This window comes from Cherax quadricarinatus, chromosome 81 (assembly GCF_038502225.1).
Source record: "Cherax quadricarinatus isolate ZL_2023a chromosome 81, ASM3850222v1, whole genome shotgun sequence".
NCBI classification, from domain to species: domain Eukaryota; kingdom Metazoa; phylum Arthropoda; class Malacostraca; order Decapoda; family Parastacidae; genus Cherax; species Cherax quadricarinatus.
Genome location: NC_091372.1, coordinates 14,869,870 through 14,895,778, shown reverse-complemented (window position 1 = coordinate 14,895,778; position 25,909 = coordinate 14,869,870). Strand labels below are relative to the sequence as shown.

Sequence of the window (25,909 nt, the reverse complement as noted above, 5' to 3'; positions counted from 1 at the left end):
CTGACCTAATTTGCCCGAAATGCTCTGCATAACAAGGGGCTTTCTATATAGTATTATGTCATTGACATCAGCTAGGCCTGTATACCTTGCACATGTACTTGTAGAAATAAAGATATATATTATATTATTATTATACAGTTGTCCCTCATTTTTCGTAAGCATCAGAAGTCGTAATTTTTTAAAATCATGATTTTTTTCATCATAACATTGACTCGCGAATTGTCATTTGACTTGCAAATAGTCGTTCATCCCAAATGCATATGCACGCTTCGAGTGGCCCCACACTCCATTCCCAGCCGGTGTGCCAGTGTGTATCGGCGAGTGAGGACGATCCCATGCATTCATACGATACATTTCATAATCCATTTGTTTTAGTGCTTGCAACTGCTAAATAAGCCACCATGGGCCCAAAGAAAGCTTCTAGTGCCAGCCCTTTGGTAAAGAATGTTAGAAACACGATATAATTCAAGAAAAAGTTTGTAGAAAAATATGAAAGTGGTGGTGGTAGAGGGTGGTAGTGATGGTGGCAGAGGGTGGTAGTGATGGTGGTAGAGTGTGGTAGTGATGGTGGTAGAAGGTGCCTTCTTCAGTGATTCAGTGATTCTACTAACTCCTCCAATGTTGTTGGAGTTAATAGGGCTTCAGAAAACACCGCCGCCTCAGCTGCAGCCTTCACCAACATTATGTATGGCTTATGCTCTCAGTGGCATTTATACACCCAACAACAACAACACAACACCAGTCAAGACATACATAATGACTTATTTTATTCATTCTAGAGTATATTCCATGTTTCTATGTTATTAATATTGTTTATTATATCATATTAGTTGAATTATGATAGATAAATAAGCAGTAGAGTTGATATTAGTGTCATATTCTCCAACAATAAACTCGGCTCCCCTCCCTCTGCCATACACCAACAAGGGTTTTCAATAAAAGTAAATGTAATGTTAAATGTTCATTTATACATTTTATTAGTGCTTTACATTTATTTGTCATTCTTTTCTGCATGTAAATCCATATTTAAGCTAGGGAAGTGACCCTTGATAAGGACTTGGTACCTAGAGTCCTTATGGAGGGGGATTCCTCTTCGAAACAATAACTTCTCTTCCCTCTCCCCTCCTCCCTGTCTTCCATCCATCAACAACAGCCTTCAATATAGGTAACTGTCATGTTGAATGTTCATTCTTTTTGAGGTAAAAAAAAATTTTTTTTGTTGATACTTCTGGGTGTCTGGAATGAATTAATTTGATTTACATTATTTCTTATACGGAAAATGGCTTCGTAAATCGTCAATTTCGATAATAGTCACACTCTATGAAATGGATTAATTAAGAAAAAGGAGGGACCATTGAACGCTCCATCGCTGGGTCTGCATGTACCACACTAGTCTCCTATTAACCACACATTCCATTACTTTACAAGTGAACTAGTAATAGCTGTGTCAATAGTGGGAGGGACTGTAGCTTAACACATCTGGTTGTCACAAAGTAAGGACCACAGCAGACTTCTATTTCAGGGATAACACTCCAGCAGATCAAACATAAGTGAAGAGGAATAATAAGCATTATTTTTTATTTCTTATGAGTTATGCAAATTGGTTATTATAAGTTATTATACAGTTATTATAATGTGGAGATCTGGTACAATATAGGACTTGGAAGAAAACCACTAATTATGTACAAATGTTTCAAGTAAACTAATCATAAGTCTTACATACTACTCATATGTAGATCTAGTATATAATTTTAGTCAGTATAGCTTGGGTAATTCATTATAATCATATTTATGAAAACATGTAAACAATCATGACCAGCTGTAATAGGCTGACACTTAAACAATGCTCATACAAGTTCAAGGATGGTACATAGAACATATATTTTAATGACAAGAGGTATAGTATAAAGAAAGTAAATTACAAAAGGAATTTAGAATGATGTAAAGCAGGAGACAGGTGTGCACAAGGAAAATATAAACAATATGACATATTTTAGAAATTGCAACATCAGTGTAATCTGGTAATTCTGCACCAGCAATGTAGAGGACTGGAACTGATTCATTTGAGTACCTGAAGGACCTGCCTGCTAATTTCCACACCATTTTCCATACTGGACTCCTAGCCAGCATGGAGTCAGTATCAGTCAGCCAACAATTGTGCCTGGCTCCTGACATACTGGGTATGTACTCATGATTGTAATTTAGATAGCATGTAGTAGCACATGTGGCACCTCTGAGTCAGATGACCCCAGTACACTCGGGTGACCACTAGGAAACACATGAAAACACTTTCCTGAGGTTTTATAAGACGAGATTTTCTTAAGAAGTTTTTAAAACATTCACATTGCTATGTACTCTCCCTCATATGTGAGTTATCATATGATTTACTAAGTTTGTTTTATCGGAAAAACTTTCCAGACACCTTGAACACTTGTATGGTTTATGTTCTTTATGAAGTGTCATGTGCTTAACTAAAAGAGAGTCACTTGAAAATACTTTCTGACACTCTGGACACTCATGTGTTGTTTCTTCTGTATGAGTCTTCATGTGTCTCACTAGAGAACATTTTACTGAAAATTGTTGTGAACACACTGAGCACTGATAGTCCTTCTCTCCTGTATGAACTCTCTCATGTTTGTCTAGTGAGAATTTATAAGTAAAGTCTTTCAGACACACTGAACAATGATAAGGCTTCTCTCCTGTATGAACTATCTTATGTTTGTCTAGTAAGGATTTTCTAACAAAGGCTTTCAGACACACTAAACACTGAAATGGTTTCTCTCCTGTATGAACTCTCTGATGTTTCTTTAGTGCAGATTTCTCAGTGAAGTCTTTCAAACACTCTGAACATTGAAATGGTTTCTCTCCTGAATGAATTCTCTCATGTATATTTAGTAAGGTTTTTCTAGCAAAAGCTTTCAGACACACTGAACACTGAAATGGTTTCTCTCCTGTATGAAGTCTCTGATGTTGTTTCAGTGAGGATTTATGAGTAAAGTCTTTCAAACACACTAAACACTGAAATGGTTTCTCTCCTGTATGAACTACCTGATGTTGATTTAGTGAGGCTTTGGTAGCAAAGTCTTTCAGACACAGTAAACACTGAAATGGTTTATCTCCTGTATGAACTCTCTGATGTTGTATTAGTGAGAATTTTCTAGCAAAGTCTTTCAGACACACTGAACAATGATATGGCTTCTCTCCTGTATGAGTAACGTTATGTCTCAAGAGTTTAGAATTATTTGGAAAAACTTTATTACAAACAGAACACTGATGGAGTTTCTTCATTACCTTCATGTTGCCTCTGATTTATTTCAAATTTTTAACACACAAAAAAAATCAGTAATTTTTGTCTGTTATGCACTAATGTACTTCACATAACAATAGACTTAATGCACTTCACACAACAATAGACTTACTGTGCTTCACATAACAACAGACTTACTGTACTTCACAAAACAATATACTTACTGTGCTCTCTCTCCCCATATTGTCTCACATTTATGACGGTCTACAGTGAAGGTTTTTCTGAAAAAATATTGGATAACTTATAGGAAATTCTTTTCATATGAACTCTTGTAACTAACACAGATTTAAAAGAAAAAATATTGTCATAAAATATTTACAATGAAGTTTGTATTCACTATCAAATATTACAATGTTTTTTCTTTGTAAATTTTAATAAATAATGTATTAAGTTTCAGTAATGTGTGAACTCTTTTAACTTTAATAAGTTTTAAAATAACTGAGGCAGGTTGTGTAAGTGGGTGCTGAGGCAGGTTGTGTAAGTGGGTGCTGAGGTAGGTTGTGTAAGTGGGTGCTGAGGTAGGTTGTATAAGTTAAGTGGATGCTGAAACTGGCTGTGTAAGTTGTTTAAGTGGGTGTTAGTGAAGGTCATATAGCTTTAAATATACCATAAACAAACCTTATGTTATCCTATATTAAGTTAATTGTTGCTGACAACAGTTGTACTCAGTGTTTCAGACAGTATAGTATGCTTCATTAAACTTGATGCTGGCAGTAGTTGAACTCAGTATTTCAGGCAGTATAGTATATTTCATAAAACTAGGTGCTGACAGCTGTACTCAGTATTTCACATGGTGTAGTATACTTCATTAAACTTGGTGCTGATAACAGTTGTACTCGGTAATTCAGACAGTGTTGGATGCCTTACTAAACTTGGTGCTGATACTAGCTGATCTCAGCACTTTCATCACTTTCTTCAGTGTGCTGATACTGGGTGTCAGCATGGTAGGTTTACTACAGTACTGACACTGTAAATGCCAACTGTAAAAGAAAAGTTAAATGAGATCTTTTTACAAAACAATTTGTACTAAGATTTCAACAGTATTAGATATTCTGAGGATGTTTAATTTACAAAGCAAATTTTTATATTTTTTTTATAATTAACACATCAGCTGTTTCCCACCAAGGTAAGGTGGGCCGAAAAAAAAAACTTTCATCATTCACACCATCACTGTCTTGCCAGAGGCATGCTTACACTACAGTTATAAAACTGCAACATTAACACCCCTCCTTCAAAGTGCTGGCACTGTACTTCCCATCTCCAGGAATCAAGTCCGGCCTGCCAGTTTCCCTGAATCCCTTTGTAAATGTTACTTTGCTTATACTCCAATAGCATGTCAAGTCCTAAAAACCAATTGTCTCCATGTGCTCCTATCTAACAGTCATGCAAGCTTGCTGAAAATCTAAGCCCCTTGTACACAAAACCTCCTTTACCCCCTCCCTCCAACCTTCCCTTCACTCAGTGGCATGCAGAGGGAGGGGCCAAAGGGGCAGTGGTCCTTGGCATCCAAATGGGGGGGGGGGGTATCCAATTAGAGAGGAAAATAAGATAGTGATTTTGAAAGTTAAGCAGTGATAAATCAATTTTTGGAGGCTCACCACACTACAGAGGCAGTGGTTAGCCCTTTATTCCTTTAACGAATACCTGACCATGAGAAAAGCCCTTCTCATAGAGCACACATGAGGGAATATCTGAACCTCGTAGGTTGACTCCATCATTCAACTATGATAGATGCTGAACTTCAACAGCAAATGTCTGCTGAAAAGAAAAAATGGAAAGCTATAACTGAACGGATTGTCGAGGTTATAGCCTTTTCGGCAAAACAGGATCTGGCCTATCGTGGACATCAAGAAGAAGGAATATCTAGGTTTTCAGAACCTGAGGAGACAGTTGGTGAAAATGCAGGAAACTTTCTAGCAACAATCAGACTTTTGGCTAAGTATGATGTAATCTTAGCAGAACATTTGCAGAGAGGGGAAGAGAAACCAAAAAGTGTCACCTACTTGTCCAACAGAATTCCATACGAAATAATAGATCTTCTTGGTGAAACTGTTAAGAAAAATATAGTTTCCGAAATTAAGGATGCAAAATGTTTCAGCATAATGCTGAATTCAACTCCAGATATTGCCCATGAAAATCGGGTTTCTGAAATTCTGCGTTACATTCGTATTGATGAAAACAAAAAAGTAGAAATAAAGGAGATATTTCTGGGATTTTTTCTAGTCAACAAGAAAGATGCAGTCAGCCTAGCAAAAAAAAATCTGGAAAAACTGGAAGACAAAATTTCCATGAATGACTGTCATGGCCGAGCATATGATAGCACAACAGTTATGGCTGGAGTGAGAAGAGGTGTTCAACAAAAAATTCTTGAAGATAACCCAAAAGCTGTGTTTATGAACAGTAGGAACCACAGCCTCAATTTGGCCTGTGTGTGTGAGGTGCAACCTGCTGTTGTTACATTTTTTGGCATTCTGGAAAAACTCTTAATTTTTTTTTTATCTACTTCTCGTTGGGAAGTGTTAAAATCATTTGTCACTCGGACTGTGAAAAGACAGTGTGACACAAGATGGAGTTCCTGCCATGATGCTGAACAAATAAACCACAAAGAGTATCACAATGTTATTGCAAGCCTTCAACACCTGCTGGAAGGAGAATTTTCAAGGGAAACCAAATCTAATGCAGGATCGCCACTGAGCTCTATTCAACAGTTCCCGTTTATAGCTTTATTAAATTTTTGGTACCCAGTTTCATCACCAAGGAGAATAATGATGCCTGGACAGTCTACAAGAGATAGTGGACTGACAGCACAAGATGAATTGAATAGAGTAATGGTAGAGACTGTGAACCATTTAAAAACAGAAATTGAAGACCACAGTGTCCGTCTTCAAGGACTCAGTGACCAATTTTCACTTCTGAACTTGAATTCAGTAGTAATTGAAGATGAACAAGAGAGAAATTAAAAAAGGAATGTTCAGACTTTGCAAGTTATTATGATAATGATATGGCAGCCATTCAGTTACATGACGAAATTACTGATTTTGTGATGCTCCTTCGAGCTGATCCTAAAGATGCTCTGGAGTCTTTACTGCAGTATGGGAGGGATGTCTTTCCGCTGCTGTGTGTTTCATACAGATTACTGCTTACAATCGCATTTTTAGTCGCAAGTTGCGAAAGGTCATTTTCAAAACTGAAATTAACCCCTTGACTGTTTCGGTCATATATATACGTCTTACGAGCCACCGTGTTTGACGTATCTATACGCATAAATTCTAGCAGCTTCAAATCAAGCGGGAGAGGGCTGGTAGGCCTACATGAGAGAGAATGGGTCTGAGTGGTGGGTGTGCACCCTGTGAAAAACTCTGATACTCAGTGGTGCAGTATGGGAACGCCATCTTGGTAGTCCATTTTCACGATGCCTCGCAGTAATAAGTACCTCACTCCTCGGCAGACTATAGGTCTTTTGTTCCCAAGTGATAGCTCTAACAGTGATGGAAGTGTCAGTGAAAGTGAATTCCATGGTTTTCAAGCAGGTGTGACCGAAAACAGTGCCCAGGATAACGTAATTAGTGATGAAAACCCAGATGACCCACGACCTTCCACTCCTGGTGTTGGGCTGGCTCGTTCACATTCACCTATACCAGGACGAAAGAGGAAACTATTTGCCCGTGTACAAGACTCAGATGTGAGCAGTGAAAATGAGTGATTTCAAAGCTATTAACCCTTTGACTGTTTCAGGCCCCTCTCTGAAACTGTCATTCTATGTCGCCAAATATTAAAAAAAAAAAAAAATTATTTTTTCTTATGAAAATGTTAAGATTATTTTTCTGAGTGTTTTAGTCCAAAAAAAAATTTTTTGCCATCGGTACTTACCGAGATATAGAGCCGTGAAGTTTGCAGAAAATGAGCCGCGTATGGCAACAGCGGCGACTGCCGCTCACCCGGTAAACTTTAGTTTACTTGTAATTGAAGGTTTTTTGTTTTTTTCACTATTTCATTTTTTCACATAACTTATGTGGCCTATGAGACCAAAGTAAGGTGCAATGTATATATATACACTCGTTGTATACAACACAATAAGCACACAAACATAATTATCAATATATTGTTTACAAAACTTGTTTACAAAAACAAACAAACAATCATCCTCCTCCTCCTCCTCCTCCTTCTCATCCTCCTTCTCCTCCTCCTCCTTCTCCTTCTCCTCCTCCTCCTCCTCCTCCTTCTCCTCCTTCTCCTCCTCCTCCTTCTCCTCCTCCTTCTCCTCCTCCTCCTTCTCCTCCTCCTCCTTCTCCTCCTCCTTCTCCTCCTCCTCCTTCTCCTCCTTCTCCTCCTCCTTCTCCTCCTCCTCCTTCTCCTTCTTCTCCTCCTCCTTCTCCTTCTTCTCCTCCTCCTCCTCCTCCTCCTCCTCCTCTTTCTCCTTCTCCTTCTCCTTCTCCTTCTCCTCCTCCTCCTCCTCCTTCTCCTCCTCCTTGTCTTGTGTGCGAGTGTGTGGCTTATAATTGTTTTGAGTCAGAAGTCAGCAGCTGTCAAAGTGACATATTGTCTCATTAGTCACTACCCCTACCGCCTGTCAAAACAATGGGGTCGGATGCTGCTTCCCCTCCTCCATTCTATCTAATTATCTTTCTCCCTCATTCTATATCTTTCAATCTGTCTCTCATTCTATCTGTCTGCCTATCTCTGTCTCACAGGTACACATAAATACAAGTATACATAGTGTAAATTACCTAGGATAACCCAAGAAATCCAGACAAAGTGCTATACTCTGCTTGAAGATGTGAGTAAACGTGATGACACAGTCTTGTGGCTCTCTCTGAGACAGAGAGCTAGATGGACAGACAGGGAGCTTGACAGACAGACAAATAGACAGACAGAAATGTTTGTGTACCAGCAAAAACAAAGGGAGGGCGATAGTCATGTAATATTACCCTCCTTTACGCTCATCAAAGTCAGCTCTTATCAGATGTTATCTCCCCTTATCTTGTCACTGTCATGGGGTGGACTTTTTTTTTTCTTGCTTCAAGGGAACAATATTATTACATCTTCTTCTTCCTCCTCCTCCTCCTCCTCTTCTCCTCCTCCTCCTCCTCCTCCTCCTCCTCCTCTTCCTTCCCTCCTCCTCCTCCTCCTCCTCCTCCTCTTCCTCCCCTCCTCCCCCTCCTCCTCCTCCATTGCTTTTGGTCTCAAACTCCTCCAAATCATGAAATTGATCTTCACTGACACTTCCATCTGTGTTAGAGCATCACTTGGGAAGAGAAGAGTCCCAGATTTGCTGGGGAATCACATATTTCTTACCGCTAGACATGCTGAAAAATGACAACTGAAATGGCATTCCCACAATGCACCACTGGCTCCCCGATTTTTTTTATATGGTGCACACTGACCATGGAGACCCATTCTCTCACATGTGGGCCTACCAGCTTTCTCCTGCTTGATTTGAAGCTGCTAGAATTTTTTATTTTTTTTTTTTTTATTATCACACCGGCCGATTCCCACCAAGGCAGGGTGGCCCAAAAAAGAAAAACTTTCACCATCATTCACTCCATCACTGTCTTGCCAGAAGGGTGCGTTACACTACAGTTTTTAAACTGCAACATTAACACCCCTCCTTCAGAGTGCAGGCACTGTACTTCCCATCTCCAGGACTCAAGTCCGGCCTGCCGGTTTCCCTGAATCCCTTCATAAATGTTACTTTGCTCACACTCCAACAGCACGTCAAGTATTAAAAACCATTTGTCTCCATTCACTCCTATCAAACACGCTCACGCATGCCTGCTGGAAGTCCAAGCCCCTCGCACACAAAACCTCCTTTACCGTATAAATACGTCAGAAACATTGGCTCGTAAGACGTATTTATACGTCGGAAACAGTCAAAGGGTTAAAAGCAGTTCTAGTTGCGACAGTGAGGGTGAATATTCCCCAGTGAAGTGGCAGTATATACAACGTAGCATGCGGTCTGGTAGTGTGTCACATGCTGTTCCAAGGGGAAAGAGTAAATCTCGGAACACATCCCATGACCCTACACCATGAACTGATAGTGAAGATGACGATATTGTTATGGTGGGTATGAATGATGTGAGTGAGGCAGCAGGTGGTGGTGGTGATAGTGATGGTGGCATGAGTCATATGGCACCAGCAGCGGGCCACGCTACTACCAACGCTGCTGACTCTGCGCAACCACAACCAGCCTCACCCATCCCCACACTCCCACAACCACACCCTGCACAACCACAACCTGCACAACCATAACAACATTTCAATATCCAGAATCCACCAGCTGACCACATCTGGGATTGGCAGCAAGGTGACAAGTTTGTTCCCAGTCCCCATGACTTTGACGAAACACAAAGTGGAATACAGCCATCATGTACACTTGGGAACAATGTCACTGAACTAGAATGCTTTCAGTTATTCTTCGATGAACCCCTGATGGACATTATTATCAGGGAAAGCAATACATACTTTGAGTACACCATGCAAACACAATTCTTTCACCAAGATCAAGCCTACACCAGTGGAAGGACACAGCTGTGGCAGAGATGTATCTGTTCTTTGCTACAATAATGCTTATGCCACATGTGTATAAGCACAGTGTCAACTTGTACTGGTCGACAGACCGCCTGATTTCAACCCCAGCTTTCAGTGACATTATACCAGTGAATAGATTTGTGCTACTATTATGTATGTTACACTTCTCAGACAAAACAAGGCCTGACAGAAGCGACAGGTTATGTAAGATCAGAAATGTGTTTATGTACCTGAAACAAAAGTGCTGTATGTATTTTTATCCCTTCAGGAAGCTTGTTATTGATGAGTCTTTGATTTTGTCCAAAGGAAGACTCTCATTCAAGCAGTATATACCAAGCAAGAGGAAACGCTTGGTATATATTTGTACTGTGTGATTGCAAAACTGGTCTTGATTTGGATATAATTGTGTACACTGGCAGTGAAACATTGCAAGATACCAGGAAGTTACTGGGTATCTCTGGTGATGTGGTTAGAACAATGATGGAGCCATATCTTTGTAAGGGGCATATTTTATATGCCGACAACTGGTACACAAGCCCTTTACTCAGTGATTTCTTGCAAATGAACATGACAGATGTGTGTGGCACAGTGCATGGAAATTGCAAGCATATGCCTAGGTTCAACGCTGGCACTTGTAGAAGTGATGTTCAGGTGTTTGCTGCCAATGACATCATAGCATTTTGGTGGCATGACAAACGTGATGTCACACTGTTGACATCAGTTCACTGACATGAAATGGTAGACAGTGGCAAGCAGAATAGAAAGACCAATGAACCCATTGTAAAACCTGCAGCTGTGACGGATTACAACCTCAATATGCACTTAGTGGACAAATGTGACATGTAGACTGGGTTTGCTCATTGTATTCACAAGAGTTATAAGTGGTACATAAAACTCTTTTTCCATCTTCTTGACATTTCCATGCTGAATGCTTATAATATGTATACTTTTCCATCTTCTTGACATTTCCATGCTGAATGCTTATATGTATAAGTTGAAGACCAACAACAAACCGAAATATGGTGAATTCTGTTTGTCAGTCATCAGACAAATAATATTCAAGTACCAAGGAACAACACTTGAAACAGACCAGTGCCCACGAATTTATCAACACATGCCCTCTCGTCTGAGGTCTGGTGATTATTACCCCAAACCACTGCCTGCTACTGCTCTCAAGAAAAATGCTCAGAATAGGTGTTTTGTCTATGGACATACCACAAAACACCCACAAAAACACAGAGACACTCGTTTTATGTGTGAGGAGTGTAAAACACCATTGTGCTTATACCCATGTTTCAAAGATTTCCACAAGCTGCAGCATACATAAGGGGGTTTACCAACAGATTCCTGGCAGTCTTCAAGCTGGCACTGGACAAGCACCTAAAGTCGGTTCCTGATCAGCCGGGCTGTGGCTCGTACGTTGGTTTGCGTGCAGCCAGCAGCAACAGCCTGGTTGATCAGGCTCTGATCCACCAGGAGGCCTGGTCACAGACCGGGCCGCGGGTGCGTTGACCCCCGGAACTCTCTCCAGGTAAACTCCAGGTAAGTTGTAGAAAAGTGTCCTGTGATTGTACATATGTATATATATTATAGAACAAATTAATTCGCATACCGATAATTTCGCATAACATTGAGCTCTCAGGAGCAGATTAATAGCATTATGCGAGGGTCCACTGTATTATAGAACACTCGTAATAAACAATTTTTTATATTGTTTGTTTGTATAAACAAGTTTTGTAAACATTAATAAAAAAAAAGGCACAATACCGTGAATGGAACGATACACAAATAACTTGTGACTTTGTAAATGGTCCAAGTCGGACCGAAACATCGTCGTAAGCTTCTCTCTTCTATGTGTGGGTTATTTGTGTATTGTAAACATTATGATGATACTAGTGTTTTTGCTATAATTGTGTTACATTCAACATATGTATATATGAACATTGCACTTGCACCATACTTTGGTCTCACAGGCCACAAAAGTTATGTGAAAAAATAAAATAGTGAAAAAAAAAAGAAACCTTTGAATAAAAGTAAACCAAAGTTTACCGGGTGAGCGGCAGTCGCCGCTGTTGCCATACGCGGCTCATTTTCTGCAAACCTTACACCTCTATATCTCAGTAAGTACTGATGGCAAACAATTTTTTTTTTGGACTAAAACAATCAGAAAAATAATCTTAACATTTTCATAAGAAAAATTAATTTCTTTTTTCGAATATTTTGCGACACCAGGAGACACTTCAAGGCTAGGGTTTGCAACAGTCAAAGGGTTAATAAAAACATATCTGGGGTCTTCAATATCACAGGAGCAACTGACCAACCTGGCTCTAATAAGCATTGAAAAAGAATTTCTCACAGCTGATGTAAAAAGTGAAGTACAGTAGACCATCATTTAACATGGTTTTGTCTGGCATGTTTTGGTTATAGCACTACTGAAGAATTGTGGCATATTTTTGTTTAACACTTTATAAAATTAATTTAACACGGTTGCGTGTGGTCGCTTGCGGGGGAAGGGGGGGGGATGGGCTGTGGGTTACACCAGTGAGTCAAAGGGGGAGACGTACTGCCATCCCCCACCACCCTCCCAGCTTGGTTCATACCTGTGTAAGATGAATTTGTGTTAGGAAGGAGCTTGCTGTTTTTAGATACGTACACTATTCTAAATGTCCTATCTTAACCCTTTCAGGGTCCGTGCCGTAGATCTACGACTTTATGCTGAGGGTTCAAACCATAGATCTATGCCATGAGCTCAGCTCACTCTGAAAAGCTCTGAGCAGTAAATTTGGGCCTAGATATGAGAGATTACATCTATGTGGTATGTGTGCTCCACATAAAATAAATCCTGCAGCACACAGTGCATAATGAGAGAAAGAAAACTGAGACCGTAATTTTCGATTAACCCTTAAATGGTCCAAACGTATATATACGTTTTTTCAACATCTGAAAGTATTTAAAAAAATGTAGATCTTCGTTTTTGTTTTACATTTGAAAACGTGTAAAAAAAATTTTTATCAACATTTTATTTTTTGTTACATATGAAAATATGTTAAAAAAGTAGATCTACTTTTGTAGCACTACGAATTTGAACGTCGATTTGTTTGGACCGTTTAAGGGTTAAAACAGCAAATTTGCAGTGTTTTTTCGTATGCTTTTTACAGTTATATCTGCAATTTCTTGGTCTCATTTAATAGAATGGAAGATATATTACAGAAACAGATGATTTTGATTGGTTTTAGTATGGAAAATGGCTTGAAACTGAGCTCAAATTTGCAGAAATGTAAAAATTTTTGCCAATGTTCAAGAGTAAACAAGTGACCTCACATGTCTAATACATGCCAGCTGGTGGGTCTAATATACATTCACAAATGTGGTGATATTATTTATACAATTACAGTGGACCCCCGGTATTCGATGTCATCGGTATTCGATAAATCCGGTTTTCGATGCATTTTAACGCAAAAAATTTTCCTCGGTATTCGATTGAAAACCCGGTAATCGATACGATTCGTACGAGACCTGTCCACGTGTGGCCTGAACTCCCCCGTGTGTACAAGTGTTTACAAGCCAGCTAGTGTGCGCGCATCTAAGGATGCATTCAGTACATTCCATATTATCACTGTGTTTGGTGCTTCTTTCTGCAAAATAAGTCACCAAGGGCCCCAAGAAAGCTTCTAGTGCCAACCCTTCGAGAAATAAGTCGCTAATGACTTATGAAATGAAGAAAGAGATAATTGCAAAGTACGAAAGTGGAGTGCGTGTGTCGGAGCTGGTCAGGTTGTATAATAAACCCCCTGGTCACCATAGTGACCAGGAAAACGGCAATCAAGGAAGCTGTTCTTGCAAAAGGTGCAACTGTGATTACGAAACAGCGACCGCAAGTGTTAGAAAATGTTAAGAGATTGTTATTGGTGTGGATAAATGAAAAACAGATAGCAGGAGATAGCATCTCTCAAGCGATCATTTGTGAAAAGGCTAGGCAGTTGCATGACGATTTGGTTAAGAAATTGCCTGCAACTAGTGGTGATGTGAGTGAATTTAAGGCCAGCAAAGGTTGGTTTGAAAGATTTAAGAATCGTAGTGGCATACATAGTGTGATTAGGCATGGTGAGGCTGCCAGTTATGTTGTGCGACAGAAGTCCAGTGACTCTCAAGCTGGTCCTAGTGGCATTAAAAGAAGAAGGGAAGTAACCCCAGAAAAGGACTTGCTACCTCAAGTCCTAATGGAAGGGGATTCCCCTTTTAAACACTAACACCTCTCCCCTCCTCCCATCCCATCAATCATCACCAGATCTTCATTAAAGGTAAGTGTCAATTATTTTGTTATTATTCTATTGCATTAAACTTAATATTCCATGTAGTAAAATTTTTTTTTTCATAGTTTTGGGTGTCTTGCACGGATTAATTTGATTTCCATTATTTCTTATGAGGAAAATTGATTCAGTTTTCGATATTATCGGTATTCGATGAGCTCTCAGGAACGGATTAATATCGAATACCGGGGGTCCACTGTATTACAATATTGCATGACAGTAAATCTTCTATTTTTTGGTTTGAATAAAAATTCATTATGTAAATTAACCCTTTGACAGTCGAAGGGCCCAATCCTGAAGTGTCTCCTGGTGTCGCAAAATATTCGAAAAAAAAAAATTATTTTTTCTTATGAAAATGTTAAGATTATTTTTCTGATTGTTTTAGTCAAAAAAAAAAATTTTCCCATCAGTACTTACCGAGATATAGAGGCATGAAGTTTGCAGAAAATGAGCCGCGTATGGCAACAGCGGCAACTGCCGCTCACCCGGTAAACTTTAGTTTACTTGTATTTGAAGGTTTGTTGTTTTTTTCACTATTTTATTTTTTCACATAACTTATGTGGCCTGTGAGACCAACACAATAAGCACACAAACATAATTATCAATATATTGTTTACAAAACTTGTTTACAAAAACAAACAATACAAAAAATTGTTTATTACTATTGCTCTATAATATATATACCAATATACAGTCACTGAACATATTCCTATTAGTTCTGCAGCTTGTGGAACTCTGTGAAACATGGTGTCATACACAGTGGTGTTTTACACTCTTACACATAAAACATGGTGTCATACACAGTGGTGTTTTACACTCTTACACATAAAACATGGTGTCATACACAGTGGTGTTTTACACTCTCACACATAAAACATGGTGTCATACACAGTGGTGTTTTACACTCTCGCACATAAAACATGGTGTCATACACAGTGGTGTTTTACACTTCTCACACATAAAACATGGTGTCATACACAGTGGTGTTTTACACTCTCACACATAAAACATGGTGTCATACACAATGGTGTTTTACACTCCTCACACATAAAACATGGTGTCATACACAGTGGTGTTTCACACTCCTCACACATAAAACATGGTGTCATACACAGTGGTGTTTTACACTCCTCACACATAAAACATGGTGTCATACACAGTGGTGTTTTACACTCCTCACACATAAAACATGGTGTCATACACAGTGGTGTTTTACACTCCTCACACATAAAACATGGTGTCATACACAGTGGTGTTTTACACTCCTCACACATAAAACATGGTGTCATACACAGTGGTGTTTTACACTCCTCAAACATAAAACATGGTGTCATACACAATGGTGTTTTACACTCCTCACATAAAACATGGTGTCATACACAATGGTGTTTTACACTCTCACACACAAAATCAGTGTGTGTGCATTTTTGTTGAATTTTTTTTTTATGTGAAAAGACAAAACACCTCGTCTGAGCAGTTTTCTTCAAAGTATTAGCAGGCAGTTGTGTTATGTAGTTATCCTAGGTAAATGGTCGTGTGTCATCATTCCTTCCTAATTTCCTTCATTCCTTTCCTACCTGGAGGCTACCTGGAGGGCATTCCACCTCTCTTCCTACATTCCTTCATCTGTCCTTCATTACTTTTTTCCTTCCTTTCATCTAGTCCTTCCTTCATTCCTGCCTTCCCTTCTTGCTTCTGGTTTCTATAATATATATACACATATATAGTCACTAGATACTTTCATAAAACTCCTATTATCACCCTTCAGCAAGCTTGTCTTGTGTGCCAGTGTGTGGCTTATAATTGTTTTGAGTCAGGAGTCGGCAGCTGTCAAAATGACATATTGTCTCATTAGTCACTTCCCCTACCGCCTGTCAAAACAATGGGGTCGGATGCTGCTTCCCCCTCCATTCTATCTAATTATCTTTCTCCCTCATTCTATCTCTTTCAATGTCTCTCTTTCTCTCTCTCTGTCTATCTCTGTCTCACAGGTACACATAAATACAACTATACATAGTATAAATTACCTAGGATAACCCAAAAAATCCAGACAAAGTGCTATACTCTGCTTGAAGATGTGAGTAAACGTGATGATGACAGTCTTGTGGCTCTCTCTGAGACAGAGCTAGACGGATAGACAGGGAGTTTGGCAGACAGACAAATAGACAGACAGACAAATGTTTGTTCGTCATCATCTTCTCCTCCTCCTCCTCCTCCTCCTCCTTCTCCTTCTTCTCCTTCTCCTCCTCCTCCTCCTCCTTCTTCTCCTTCTCCTCCTCCTCCTCCTCCTCCTCCTGGCTCTTGACAGATGGACAGCTGCCCCCCTCCCTCCACCCTGGTTTACGCTCATCAAAGGTCAGCTCTTATCAGATGTTATCTCCCCTTATCTTGTCACTGTCATGGGGTGGACTTTTTTCATGCCTCAAGGGAACATATTATTACATATTATTATTATTAGGTATTAGGTATTATTATTATTCTTCTTCTTCTTCTTATTCTTCTTCTTATTCTTCTTCTTCTTCTTCTTCTTCTTCTTCTTCTTCCTCCTCCTTCCACCTTCCACCTTCCTCCTCCTCCCTCCTCCTCCCTCCCTCCTTCCTTCCTCCTCCTCCCTCCTTCTTCCTCCCTCCCTCCTTCCTCCTCCTCCCTCCCACCTCCTCCCTCCTTCTTCCTCCTCCCTCCTTCCTCCTCCCTCCTTCTTCCTCCTCCCTCCTTCCTCCTCCTCCCTCCTCCTCCCTCCTTCCTCCTCCTCCCAACTTCCTTCCTCTTCCTCCTTCCTTCCTCCTCCTCTTCTTCCTCCTCCTCTTCTTCCTCCTCCTCTTCTTCCTCCTCCTCTTCTTCCTCCTCCTCTTCCTCCTCCTCCTCCTCCTCCACCTCCACCATTGCTTTTGGTCTCAAACTTCTCGAAATCATGAAATTGATCTTCATTGACACTTCCATCTGTGTTAGAGCATCACTTGGGAAGAGAAGAGTCCCAGATTTGCAGGGAAGTCACATATTTCTTACCGCTAGACATGCTGAAAAAGGACGACTGAAATGGTATTCCCACAATGCACCACTGGCTCCCCGATTTTTTTTATATGGTGCACACTGACCATGGAGACCCATTCTCTCACATGTGGGCCTACCAGCTTTCTCCTGCTTGATTTGAAGCCGCTAGAATTTATGCGTATAGATACGTCAAACACGGTATCTCCTATGACGTACATATACGACTGCGACAGTCAAAGGGTTAAAATCAAAATGGAATTCATTTGTAAAGCCTAAAAACATAACTAATGAACAGAGGAAATGTTAGTTTAGTGCCAGGAATGCCTCCATTGTTTATTTTGGACCCTATTTTGAAATTGGAATATTTTGAACTTTGCACTAAATTGGCCAAATTCAACTATTTTGTAGTTGAAACAGTTGAGTTGGCAATTTCTTGTGCTCAATCGATAGAATGGAAGTAATACTAGTGAAATAGCTAAGAATTTGGTCGACTAGAATAAGGTAATTGGCCTAAAATGGGAGTCAAAGTCGGCAAAATTGCTGATGCCTAAGTATCGCTGACACATCAAAATTCGCGAGAGCATAATTTCGTCAATTTTCCATCAAATTTCGTATTTTTTGTTTGATTACCTTCAGAAAAAGATTCTCTACCATTACATAAGAAAAAAAACAAAATTATTTTTTGAAAATTCTTGGATACTGGTGCGCACTTTGAAATTTAGCCTCTGGACCCTAAAAGGGTTAAGGGGGTGACGGGCAAAATCCTTTTTTTTTTTTTTGTTCAATTTCAATGAAATTTTTACTGTGAATTAAGCAGCAATTGAAACCTAGACACTGTGTTTTAGTGACTTTTTCTTTACAGTTAGATAGAAAATAGTGCCCTATTTTATAGGGCTTAAAACAATCCCTCCACTACAAAACTGGTAAGACTTACAATGTCTAGTGGACAACAGATGAAAGATAACGAGTTAGGTAATCTAATTACATGGATGTTTGAGCAAAGTGTCAATAGATTGCATTATACAACATGTTGAAATACATTTTTTTAAGGACTTTTTTGGAAGAAAAAATTCAATAAAAACAAAATAGTGAAATATATCGCAAACCCTCTAAGTACAGTGGACCCTCGCCTAACGATAGCATCGCATAACGTTAGATCCGCCTAGCGATACATTTTAACGCAAAAATTTTGCCTTGCATAGCGTTAAAAAACTCACTCAACACGATTCGTCCGAGACGTGTCCACGTGCGGCCTGAGCCAGCCTCACTTGTTCCGTGGGTGGCAGTGTTTACAAACCTGCCTCCGCGGTCACATCCAAGCATACAATCGGAACATTTCATATTATCACAGCGTTTTTAGTGATTTCACCTGCAAAATAAGTGACCATGGGCCCCAAGAAAGCTTCTAGTGCCAACCCTGTGGTAAAAAGGGTGAGAAATACTATCGTACCACCGTCAGCTGTTGCTGGACCAGTCAGCTAGTGCTGCACCACAGCTGCTGCTGCACCACAGTCAGCTGCTGCACCATGGTCACCTGTTGCTGCACCACAGTCAGCTGCTGCACCATGGTCACCTGTTGCTGCACCACAGTCAGCTGTTGCTGTTGCTGCACTACCATCAGCTGTATTACTCAAAGATGTGGAGAGAGTGTTGTTGGTATGGCTTAACATGAAACAATTACCGAGAAACGATTAACCCCAGAAGGTTAGCCACACAGGATAACCCAAGAAAGTCAGTGCATCATCGAGGACTGTCTAACTTATTTCCATTGGGGTCCTTAATCTTGTCCCCCAGGATGCGACCCACAACAGTTGACTAACACCCAGGTGAACAGGAAAAAATGCCTGGAACTAGTGCTCATATTGGTGAGGTTAGTGGGGAGGATGTGGAAGAGTTGGTGGAGGAGGACAATGAAGAACTAACCACTGATGAGCTGCTAGATCATCTTCAACAGCAAGAGGCCACACCAGAGGAAACTGCTTTGAAGGAGGGGAGAGAGAAATTGAAGAAGTTGCCTACTTCAAAGATTAAGGAAATGTGTGCAATGTGGCTTAAAGTGCAAACCTTTTTTGATGAAAATCACCCTCACACAGCTATTGCAAGCCGTGCTGGTGACTATTACACTGACAATGTTGTGAAACATTTTAGGAAAGTCATAAAGGAACGAGAGGTACAGGCCTCTATGGACAGATGTTGTGCGACAGAGGTCCAGTGACTCTCAAGCTGGTCCTAGTGGCATTAAAAGAAGAAGGGAAGTAACCCCGGAAAAGGACTTGCTACCTGAAGTCCTAATGGAAGAGGATTCCCCTTCTAAACACTAAGACCATCCACACTCTCCCTTCCTCCAATCCCATCAATCATCACCAATCTTCAATAAAGGTAAGTGTCATGTACTGTACATCTCTTCTTCAGTTTGTGTGTATTAAAATTAATATTTCATGTGGTAAAAAAAATTATTTTTCATGCTTTGGGGTGTCTTGCACGGATTAATTTGATTTCCATTATTTCTTATGGGGAAAGTTAATTTGCCTAACGATAATTTTGCCTAATGGTGAGCTCTCAGGAATGGATTAATAACGTTAGGCGAGGGTCCACTGTAATTCAATAGAACCATCATTCGAGAATAACATGTGAAAAAAAATCATGATGTTCCTATAAATACTCTTCACATAAGAGGGAAAATGTCAATAACTTATTCCTGAGTTATGCATAATTATGTTTTATGTAAAACTCAATAGTTATGGCCCACTAAATCTGAACATGTTTCACCCCTCCATTCTTGTTGACAGCCTGCTGGCTACTGAGGGACAATCTGTGTGCTGTTCACTTTAGTCCTCATAGAAGTTGCCATGCTGTTCACTTTAGTCCTCATAGAAGTTGCCATGTAGAGTATTTAGAATGAAACCTGAACAAAAATATTATATTTTTGAACAAACATACAGTGGACCCTCGGGTAACCATTTTAATCCGTTCCAGAGAGCTTGTCCTTAACCGATTTTATCTTTAGCCGAATTAATTTTCCCCATAAGAAATAATGGAAATCCAATTAATCTGTTCCAGATACCCAAAAGTATTAAAAAAAAAAATTCACATGAAATATACATTTTCATACACAGAAAACAATGATGCATGAAGAATAAATACAAGAAGAATAAAAACATGAAGAATAAATGACACCTTTATTGAAGATTTACTGATGAGTGATGAAATGGGAGGAGGGGAGATGATGGAGGTGTCCTATTATTGTTTGGAAGGGGAATCCCCTTCCATAAGGACTTTAGGTAGCATGTCCTTTTCCGGGGTTACTTCCCTTCTTTGTTTTTTAATGCCACTGGAATGTTGGGAGGGTTCGTGGAGATATGATGGTTGGAGTTAAACACAAGTCGTTGGGTGGTAACACTTATATTAGCAGAGTGTGAGAGGGGAGCCCAGACTGCCTGTGTTGTTGCCTTTAGGTCTACGCGTGAATTGAAGAGGCTGGGAGCGCAGCGCTCACATACGGCATCACGTGACGTCACACAAGCTAGTCACTGAGCCTAGCAAGGAGTCAACTATGTAAAGCATATGGATGGTACTAACTATGATACTCAGATAACATATACATATACAGTGGACCCTCGCCTAACGAACATATCGCATAACGTTAAATCCGCCTAATGAAGCATTTGAGCGTCAAAATTTTGCCCCGCCTAACGATAAAAAACTCACCCAACGTGATTTGTCCGGGACCTGTTCATGTGTGGCCAGTGTTTACAAGCCAGCCAGTGCTGTCGCATCTATGCATACATTCAGTACATTTCATCTTATCCCAGTGTTTTTAGTGCTTGTAATTGCAAAATAAGTCACCATAGGCCCCAAGAAAGCTTCTAATCCCAACCCTGTGGTAAAAAGGGTGAGAATTAGAATGGGAATTAAGAAAGATTTTGAAGGGTTTGGAGCTAACCCTGAGAAGCCTATGCCAGTTGTGGAATCCATTGTGCCTACTTATAAGATTAAGGAAATGTGTGCAAAGTGGGTTGAAGTGCAAACCTTTATGGATGAAAATCACCCTAACACAGCTATTGCAAGCCGTGCTGGTGACTATTACAATGACAATGTTCTGGCCCATTTTAGGAAAATCTTAAAGGAATGCGAAGTACAGAGCTCTATGGACAGATCTGTTGTGCAACAGAGGTCCAGTGACTCTCAAGCTGGTCCTAGTGGCATTAAATGAAGGGAAGTAACCCCGGAAAAGGACTTGCTACCTCAAGGGAATTCCCCTTCCAAACAACAACTTCCACCGTCTCCACTCCTCCCATCCCATCAGTCATCACCAGTTCTTCAATGAAGGTAAGTGTCATGTATTCTTTATTTAGTAGAGTAGAACTGTGCATGTCTTCTTCTTTTTGGGTGTGTAAAAATGTATATTTCATGTGGTAAATTTTTTTTTCATACTTATGGGGAAAATTAATTCGGCTAACGATATTATCGGCTAATGATATTATCGGCTAATGATGAGCTCTCAGGAACGGATTAATATCATTAAGCGAGGGTCCACTGTACAGGGGATCAGCAACTATGCTGACAGCAAGTCTTTTTCCGGGGTTACTTCCCTTCTTCATTTTTTAATGCCACTGGGAACAACTTGATAGTCACTGAACCTCTGTCTCACCAAAAATCTGTCCATAGAGCTGTTTCTGGTGTTCCTTCAAGATTTCCCTAAAATGGCACACAACATTGTCATTGTAAAAGTCACCAGCACAGCTTGCTATAGCTGTGTCAGGGTGATGTTCATCCATAAGGGCTTGCACCTTTGTCCACATTGCACAAATGTCCTTAATCGTTGAAGAAGGCAACTTCCTCCATCTCTCTCTCCCCTCCTCTGAAGCAATTTACTCAGCTGTTGTCTCTTATTGTTGCAGATCCTCTTGCAGCTCATCAATGGCTAGCTCTTCATCATCGTCCTCCACCAACTCTTCCACATCCTCCCCACTAACCTCCAACCCCATGGACTTCCCCAATGATACAACAGATTCCACAACTGGCATAGGCTCCTCAGGGTTAGCCCCCATACCCTTCAAAACTCCTCTCTTGTACACATTCTGGCCACAATTTCCTCCAAGCAGAGTTCAAAGTCCTGCAAGTCACTCCCTCCCAAGCCTTACCTATAAGGTTTATGCAACAGAGGATACTGAAATGATCTTTCCAAAACTCTCCTAAGGTCAATTCAGTATCTGAGGTCACTTCAAAGCACTTTTGAAACACTGCTTTGGTGTACAGTTTTTTGAAGTTTGAAATGACCTGCTGGTCCATGGGATGGAGACGAGTGGTATTAGGAGGCAAAAACTTCCCCCACAATTTGCTCTTGCAAGTCTGGAGGAAGAGCAGGAGCATTGTCTAATACCAGGAGGTACTTGAGGTCCAATTTATTTTTCAGGAGGTATTTTTTCACAGTGGGGCAAAACACATGATAGAATCAATCAGAAAATGTCCCTAGTGACCCATGCCTTACTGTTTGCCTTCCACATTACACACAAATTAGCCTTGACGACACTGTTTTTCTTGAACACTCTGGGAGTTTCAGAGTGATACACAAGTAAAGGCTTCATTTTGCAATCTCCACTAGCATTACTACAAAACATGAGAGCTAACCTGTCTTTCATAGGCTTATGTCCTGGGAGTGCCTTTTCCTCCTGAGTAATGTAGGTCAAGTTTGGCATTTTCTTCCAAAACAGGCCTGTTTCATCACAATTGAACACTTGTTGGGGTTTTAATTTTTCAGCCTCTATATACTCCTCAAATTCCTGCACATTTTTTCAGCTGCCTTTTTGTCAGAACTGGCAGCCTTACCAGCCTCACACTGTGTATGCCACTACGATTCTTAAATCTCTCAAACCAGCCTTTGCTGGCCTTAAATTCACTAACATCACCACTAGTTCCAGGCATTTTCTTAACGAGATCCGCATGCAACTGCCTTCCTTTTCACATGTGACTGACTGTGAAACACTATCTCCTGATAACTGTTTGTCATTGATCCACACCAATAACAGTTTCTCCACATCTTCGAGTATTTGTGATCTCTGTTTTGTAAGCATACTTGCACCTTTCACAACAACAGCTTCCTTGATTGCCTTTCTGTTGGCCAAGATAGTAACAACGGTTGATTGGGGTTTGTTATACAACCAGGCCAGCTAGGAGGCATTCATTCCACTTTCATACTTTGCAATTATCTCTTTCTTCAATTTAACAGTATTTTTCACCCTTTTTATGACAAGGTTGGCACTAGAAGCTTTCTTTGGGCCCAAGGTGGCTTATTTAGCAGTTACAAGCACTAAAAACAATGGAATAATACAAAATGTATCAAATGTATGCGTGGAACCATCTGCCCTGGCTTGTAAACAATGGCACACTGGGTGTACATAGTGGCTGGGCAGCTGCGGGTGGGCCAGGCAGGCCATGCAGACGCGTTTGGAACGAATGTCCCTAACCAAGTTTTCATCAGGCCGAGCCAATATTTTTATGCAAAGACACATCGATATCCGATTTTATCGCCAGCTGATGTCATCGTTACCCGAGGGTTCACATGTTGCCAGAATTATGCACTATTTTTTGGTAAGAAAACATTGTTTTCCATAATTTTTCAATTTTAATTTTTTTTTTATCACTCCAAAAAGGTTTGTCGACTCCTTAACCCTTAAAAGGTCCAAACGTATATACAGTGGTCCCTCATTTTTCGTAATTAATCTGTTCCTGGAAGTGTGACGATTATCGAAATTGACGATTTTCGAATCAATTTTCCCCATACGAAATAATGTAAATACAATTAATCCGTTCCTGACACCCAGAAATATTAAAACAAAAAAAATCTTTACATGAAATATAGATGTAGTACATAAACAATACAATGGGACATGATGAATGAAACATTAACAGGATAACACTTACCTTTATTGGCAATTCTTCTTAGTGTATGGAAGACTGGAGGAGGAGAGAGACTGAATTACTGTTAGGAACGGGAATCCCCTTCCATCAACACCTCAGGTACCAAGTGCTTCTCTGGGGATACTTCTCTTCTTTGTTTCTTAACCCTTTGACTGTTTACGCCATATAAATACGTCTTGGGCGCCACCGTTTCTGACGTATCTATTTTTTTTTATTATTATTATCACACTGGCCGATTCCCACCAAGGCAGGGTGGCCCGAAAAAGAAAAACTTTCACCATCATTCACTCCATCACTGTCTTGCCAGAAGGGTGCTTTACACTACAGTTTTTAAACTGCAACATTAACACCCCTCCTTCAGAGTGCAGGCACTGTACTTCCCATCTCCAGGACTCAAGTCCGGCCTGCCGGTTTCCCTGAACCCCTTCATAAATGTTACTTTGCTCACACTCCAACAGCACGTCAAGTATTAAAAACCATTTGTCTCCATTCACTCCTATCAAACACGCTCACGCATGCCTGCTGGAAGTCCAAGCCCCTCGCACACAAAACCTCCTTTACCCCCTCTCTCCAACCTTTCCTAGGCCGACCCCTACCCCGCCTTCCTTCCACTACAGACTGATACACTCTTGAAGTCATTCTGTTTCGCTCCATTCTCTCTACATGTCCGAACCACCTCAACAACCCTTCCTCAGCCCTCTGGACAACAGTTTTGGTAATCCCGCACCTCCTCCTAACTTCCAAACTACGAATTCTCTGCATTATATTCACACCACACATTGCCCTCAGACATGACATCTCCACTGCCTCCAGCCTTCTCCTCGCTACAACATTCATCACCCACGCTTCACACCCATATAAGAGCATTGGTAAAACTATACTCTCATACATTCCCCTCTTTGCCTCCAAGGACAAAGTTCTTTGTCTCCACAGACTCCTAAGTGCACCACTCACTCTTTTCCCCTCATCAATTCTATGATTCACCTCATCTTTCATAGACCCATCCGCTGACACGTCCACTCCCAAATATCTGAATACATTCACCTCCTCCATACTCTCTCCCTCCAATCTGATATTCAATCTTTCATCACCTAATCTTTTTGTTATCCTCATAACCTTACTCTTTCCTGTATTCACCTTTAATTTTCTTCTTTTGCACACCCTACCAAATTCATCCACCAATCTCTGCAACTTCTCTTCAGAATCTCCCAAGAGCACAGTGTCATCAGCAAAGAGCAGCTGTGACAACTCCCACTTTGTGTGTGATTCTTTATCTTTTAACTCCACGCCTCTTGCCAAGACCCTCACATTTACTTCTCTTACAACCCCATCTATAAATATATTAAACAACCACGGTGACATCACACATCCTTGTCTAAGGCCTACTTTTACTGGGAAATAATTTCCCTCTTTCCTACATACTCTAACTTGAGCCTCACTATCCTCATAAAAACTCTTCACTGCTTTCAGTAACCTACCTCCTACACCATACACTTGCAACATCTGCCACATTGCCCCCCTATCCACCCTGTCATATGCCTTTTCCAAATCCATAAATGCCACAAAGACCTCTTTAGCCTTATCTAAATGCTGTTCACTTATATGTTTCACTGTAAACACCTGGTCCACACACCCCCTACCTTTCCTAAAGCCTCCTTGTTCATCTTCTATCCTATTCTCCGTCTTACTCTTAATTCTTTCAATAATAACTCTACCATACTCTTTACCAGGTATACTCAGCAGACTTATCCCCCTATAATTTTTGCACTCTCTTTTATCCCCTTTGCCTTTATACAAAGGAACTATGCATGGTCTCTGCCAATCCCAATATCTATAGGCATAAATTCTAGAG

The 25,909-nt window shown here is 40.4% G+C and overlaps 1 protein-coding gene across 2 annotated transcripts in view; it reads right to left on the bottom strand.

The window, feature by feature from the left end:
- Window positions 1-977: 977 nt before the first annotated feature.
- Window positions 978-25,909, bottom strand: part of LOC128699906 (zinc finger protein 84) — a 155,517-nt gene continuing 130,585 nt past the window's right edge. Inside the window, exons 4-6 of one of the 2 annotated variants that reach the window (XR_011394268.1) lie at window positions 3,926-4,287; window positions 3,472-3,528; window positions 978-1,236 (exon numbers count right to left, since the gene is read on the bottom strand). Coding sequence is in view for 1 of the 2 variants with exons in the window: in XM_070102465.1 (XP_069958566.1) it covers window positions 2,362-3,297 (936 nt within the window). In the remaining variant the exon portion in view is untranslated. Of the gene's footprint in view, window positions 1,237-1,564; window positions 3,529-3,925; window positions 4,288-25,909 lie in introns of those variants that run through there. The other variant, XM_070102465.1, reaches the window with a different exon arrangement.